General features: G+C 45.7%; 1 protein-coding gene across 1 annotated transcript in view; it reads right to left on the bottom strand.

Annotated features, from left to right (window-relative positions):
• Positions 1 to 1,129: 1,129 nt before the first annotated feature.
• Positions 1,130 to 6,000, bottom strand: part of RNF180 (ring finger protein 180) — a 99,095-nt gene continuing 94,224 nt past the window's right edge. The window contains 1 exon segment of the mRNA XM_075589897.1: positions 1,130 to 2,245. Within this exon segment, the coding sequence (XP_075446012.1) occupies positions 2,049 to 2,245 (197 nt within the window). The 3' untranslated portion in view covers positions 1,130 to 2,048.

Genomic DNA, 6,000 nt, shown 5'->3' with positions numbered 1-6,000 from the left:
GAAACACATGATTCGATCTACAAGATTGCAGCAAGAACATGAGAAAAACTGCCATTCATGTGTCAATTCATGTCAACGGCAGATTTCCTGCAATCGGCAGTATCGCTGCTTATGCAAAATGATGACTAAATTGACAGTATACTGCAGGCCTGCCCAACTCGTAAAGCGAGAAGGGCCGAACTGCTCCAAGGAAAAAAAAATTGGGCCGCACGGGTTAAATCATCATCATCATCATCATCTCTCCTCATCATCATCATCCTCATATCTCCCCCATAACCCCTCACTATCAATCTTTACGATACTCCCCATCTATCTCTCATACCCCCATCTCTCCCCCTCACCCACACAATACCCCCCTCCACATCAAACACACAATACCCCCCTCCACATCAAACACACAATACCCCCCTCCACATCAAACATACAATACCCCCCTCCACATCCCCCAGCCCATTCCATGTCAGCATCCCCCCCCACAAGTCAGCATCCCCTCCATGTCTCTCTTCCCTCAATATGACACTCTCTCCCCCTACCCTTAATGACAATCTCTCCCCCTCCCCTCAATATGACTCTCCCCCTCCCCTCAATGTGACACTCTCCCCCTCCCCTCAATGTGACACTCTCCCCCTCCCCTCAATGTGACACTCTCCCCCTCCCCTCAATATGACACTCTCTCCCCCACCTGCAACTCACATCACACCCTCCCCCTGCAACTCACATCACTCTCACCCTCCCCCTGCAACTCACATCAGTATCTCCCCCCCTGCAACTCACATCACACCCTCCCCCCGCAACTCACATCACTCTCACCCTCCCCCTGCAACACACATCAGTATCTCCCCCCCCCTGCAACTCACATCACACCCTCCCCCTGCAACTTACATCACTCTCACCCTCCCCCTGCAACTCACATCAGTATCTCCCCCCCCCTGCACCTCACATCACTCTCTCCCCCCCAGCACCTCACATCACTCTCTCCCCCCACTGCCCCTCACATGTCAGCAGCCCAGTCCCCCTCACTTGTCAGCAGCCCACCCCCCTCACTTGTCAGCAGCCCACCCCCCCGTTTTTCACAACCACCCACCCCCCACCATTCACACCCCCCTCCCCCTCTCTCACCTCTCTCACCTCTCTCTTAGATCAGCTCAGCACATCCTCTCCCCGGTACTAAGCCCCGCCCCCTGCATGCTCTGACCTCCCCGGCAGCAGCCTGCTATTGGAAAAAAAAAACACACGGCTGCTGCTGCCCCCGCGCACCGCAAAACCTGTGGGCTGGGAGGGAGGGGGCTGGGAGGGAGAGGGAGGGGGCTGGGAGGGAGAGGGAGGGGGCTGGGAGGGAGAGGGAGGGAGGGAGTGGGAGAGGGAGGGAGGGAGTGGGAGAGGGAGGGAGGGAGGGGGAGGGAGAGGGAGGGAGGGGGCTGGGAGGAGAGATGAATCGCAGCCATTTTTTTTAAACTTTTTTTTTTTTTAAATTTATTTCATTAACTGGCGCCCGGCCAGAGTCATCACGGGCCGGGCCGCACAGAGAGGCCAGACGGGCCGCATGCAGCCCGCGGGCCGTCTGTTGTGCAGCCCTGGTATACTGTATAATGTCAGTCAGTACAGCATGTCGCTTGTTTACAAAGGTGTAGCTCTGTAGGTTGAAAAGAAAGCCCCTTTTTTCAAATTAAAATATAAATCCAATACTAATTACACTATTACTGCAATTTCCCCAGCTCAATCATGCTAAAAGAAGCATAAATGAATATTTGAATATATATTACAGATGTAGCAAGGGTTATTGCACTCATAATGAAGAATATTTCTTAACAAGCTCAGATTTTCCATAAGATTCAATGGCAGGAATAATGCAGAATATCACAGAATAACGCACCATAACGGTCAAGTTGGTGCAACAACCCCTGCTATATCATGTAAGAATTAAATTATAGGATGACTTAAAGTCTTCATTATTAGCGATTATTTCTGTAAAAAATAGTTTGACAGTTATATTGCTCATTTTGGTTTATATGTTGCTTATATCCATCAAAACTGTACATATTCTAAAATTAGGAAAATAAAAAATAGCAAATAAAGCAAATTATGATAAATCCAATGACCCAGTTGACAAAGTAGATATAGATAATAACCATATCCATGTCATATCGCCATCCATGATTTTCATCTTCACAATCCATAGAATCTAGTCTGTGTGCACCATGTGGAAATTGCCTTCTTGCAACAGGATCTGTGTGTCTGCAGAGACCTGTTGTAAAACACAAACGTTATGACAAAAAATGAAGAAAAAAAAAATCGAAAGCAAAACTTAGGGAATATATCAATATATAGTTATTCATGTAGAAGAAGGCATGGTTAAGGGTGAACCAGCAATTCATCTTTAATATATCACAATGGCATCAAATAACTACATATCTTATATCAAACTACATTTCAAGTGTAGAAAAAATGGGGAATAAACCCCAAATCCTGATGCTGCAAGCAGAGCAGATAGTCCTTTAATTCCATAGAACACCGAGATAGAAGCAACTGAGGCATGGATAGAAGCAATTAGTCCACTGTAAATGATCCAAGCGTGACCGGACTCACTCAGGGTGAGGGACTATAAGGCAGAAACACTGCTAGAAGTACAAGAGGTCACGCAAAAAGACATGATCAAGAGTAAATCACAGAATCCAGTAACTGCTATCCTCTCTTACACCCTGTGTCCCACGCTACATAAATCAGCTGGCAAGTACTCACAGTATGATGATTGAACTGCCGGGTGATGCTGATATGAAGACAGCGTTGCTCTAAGCTCAAGTTGTCTCAGCGTGCTCCTGCCAATAGCTTAGTATAGAAGAGGAAGAAAAACAGAATCTTGGCGTCACTGCTCTCCATAAACAATCCAAAAGCTTTATTTAATAAAAAATAGACATTAGTAGAGGGTAGAGAAAAAAACTGACGCGTTTCGGCCTGACGAAAGGACTTTATCAAAGAGGACGAAACGCGTAAGAGTTTTTTCTCTACCCTCTACGGATGTCTATTTTTGATTAAATAAAGCTTTTTTCTTTTACTAATTGCGCTTGGATTGTTTATGGAGAGCAGTGACCGCCAAGATACTGTTTTTCTTCCTCTTCTATACATTTCAAGTGTATTGCACCCCTTGAAAATAAACACTGTCAACATGATAAAATAGTTTCGCTCTAAATATACTGCACTACTGAAACAGTGGTGGCTTAATAAATATTACTGAATCTAGCTTACAGTTCTAGCTGGTGTTTTTACTGTTCTTCCTCTCAAGCAACACATATGGAAAACCCTGCCTTAGAAAGGGAATCTCCATATTACTTTCAGTTACATCAAATAAAACAAGTATTTATTTGTTATTTTTATATGTGCAGTATTTTCTAAAATAGATTTCGTTTGGAATGGTGAAGATGTATTGTTCTCATAGTGTAATTTTGTGATAGGTTTTGATAGATTGTAATGGTCCAAGATTAGATATCCTGCATACAAGCATTGAAGATCCCCAGAAGTACTGTACTGTAGCTATTACTAATATATGTATTATCCTTCTTAAGAATGATGTCATTTATTATAAACAAACAAACATAAAAAAGAACTAATCTTCTAATATACTGTAGGTGTGTACATGTTAAATACCTAAAGCATTCTTGCCCTATCCAGATGCACACTCCTGCTCTCCATTTCTATTCCCTGTCGCTTCACTCTGTAGCCATGCCAGTCCTGGATATCTGTCTGTCCTGCCTGACCTATCAGTCTTAGTAAGTCCAAAGCATTGTCAGGCATAATCTTGGGTTTTCCCCACCTTCAGGCAGACTCTCTAAGTGACAGGGGTGGAGGTGGAACTGGGTCTGTGTGCAGTATCTGGGTGCAGACCTTGTGCCCTCCCCCTCTGTGCTAGAGAGGAAGCCATTCCAAAATATAGTCAGTCCAAGTCTCTCCCTCAAGGGAGTGAAATGTGCCCTCAGCCCCTCAGGGGGCTGAATAGAATACCAAGCAGGCCTTGGGAAGCCTCCATTCGGCTGAAAGGCTTAGGTACCATCCAGAAGCATGGGGCAGAGAAAGAAGACTACATCTGTTGTACAACATCCTGCGGTGGATGAATAAAGCAGCCCCTTTGTTTTATATACCCCTGCCTAAGTCTCAGTCTATTGGGTAGGGGTATGAGTGATATGTTTCACAGTGGGGACTGTCTCCAGGCAAACTGGAGCCTGCTGTGAATGGAGGCGCTTGCACCAGAGAAGAACACAGCCAAATGACATCAAAAAGCCTGTCCTTTTCCCCACAACATTGCGGAAGCTCAGCATCTCCTGGAACCAACAGGTACTATGTGCCATAACACTAGTAGCAAAGGCCAGATCTCCCAGAAGGGGGGATGGGGGGTAGCAGCGCTACAACTAATTTTAACTTTATCTACATCTGCTCGTTAGTACTTCTTCCTTTCCCTTAATCCTGGTTTCAACCTTTGTGCATCACCTTTTTGGGGTCATTTAATAAAGTCACCCAGCTGTACAACTGGTGCAAAAACACTTCACCAGATGAATCAATAAAGAAAAACCAATTGGTTTCAATATGAACGTTTGTCCTTCTTAAATCAGTTTTGTTTGCCCCAGTTTTGCAGCTTTCACTTCAGTGCTGTACCCAGATTTCCCTATTTTTCTCTCATGCATTACCCATATCGGTCTAGGGCGTTTGGGTTTGGCCGCAACCAAAGCACCGTCACCACAACAACTCACCGCTGGGCAGGTCGCCGTTAGATATTTTAACACGCGTGCGCAGTCCCCCACGCCATCTAATGTCCCACGTGGCCACCACCGCATGCCCTCAATGTCCCACATGGGACATTTAAAGATGTGGCGGCTGCAGGACTCGGAGCGGCAGGCACACGGAACTATGAAGAGGGCATGCATGATTTTTTAAAGAGGACATTAGATGGCAGCTACATTACAATGTAATGATGTTGTCAGGGTCAAGATGGCATTGGGGTCAAAGCAAGGCGAAATTTCAAGCGGTGTCCTGCCGATGGTGAGTTTTAGTGTTGGTGGAGTTCCTGTGGCTTTTTGATCACGACCAAATGGCCGCAGCCAAACGTTCCATTCCAAACCCTTATCTCTTCTACTTCCTCCATTCTCCGTCTCATTTACAGAAGGAAATTGCACAAAGAAATATGTTTTTAAAGAAACATTTAATTTGACGACAGAGCAAGAACTACTTGGCCCACCTAGTCTGCCTAGTTTCCTGTCTGCTGGAAAACCTCAGACCTTATTAGATCGTATTTAAAATAGCCTTATTGTAATAAACCCTACTTAACCCACTACTGTTGGGAGCTATTCCACGAATCTACCACCCTTTTTCTCACATTTCCATTTAGCCTGCCACTTTCCAGCTTCAGAGCCTTACCTCCTTTTCTAGCACTCCTCTTTCTCTGAAATATACTTTTCTCTTGTACTTGGAAGTTTGTACTTAATTTGCACTTGAGATGTATTTGAAATTTTCGATCATATCCCCCCTCACTCCCTTCTTTCCTCACAGTTGTACATATTAAGCTCCTTTAGCTTTCTCCCCTATATATACAGTACTGGCAATACCTATGAAAAAGCCACTGAGAATGCTACTTGCCTAAGAGTTGTCCCCAAGTCACACACATTATTCTTGCACTACCCTACTGTCTTTCCTGGCCAGACCATTTCTGCCTCGGTGGATACAGCTGAACCCCATTGTAATGTGGTGCCCGGGGTCCACCCGATGCGATCGCTGGCCGCGATCAGGGGTTCTGCGTCCGCCGCAAGGGGAGAGCTGGGATAACTCTCCCAGCTATCCCAGACCCGGCAGCGCAGCGGCACCCCCACGCAGGACTTACCCAGTGTGTGTGTATTCACACACCCTGGCTCCTGATCTCTTCATCATTCCGGCTCTTTTTCTGCGCTCGGATTTTCGGCATTTTCTTAACTTCTGCCCCGATTCTACTCAGGCAACAACATGCAACCCGTGCGCAGC

This window comes from Ascaphus truei, chromosome 1, assembly GCF_040206685.1.
Source record: "Ascaphus truei isolate aAscTru1 chromosome 1, aAscTru1.hap1, whole genome shotgun sequence".
In the NCBI taxonomy this organism is placed as follows: Eukaryota; Metazoa; Chordata; class Amphibia; order Anura; family Ascaphidae; genus Ascaphus; species Ascaphus truei.
This window is presented reverse-complemented; position numbering and strand designations above follow the sequence as displayed.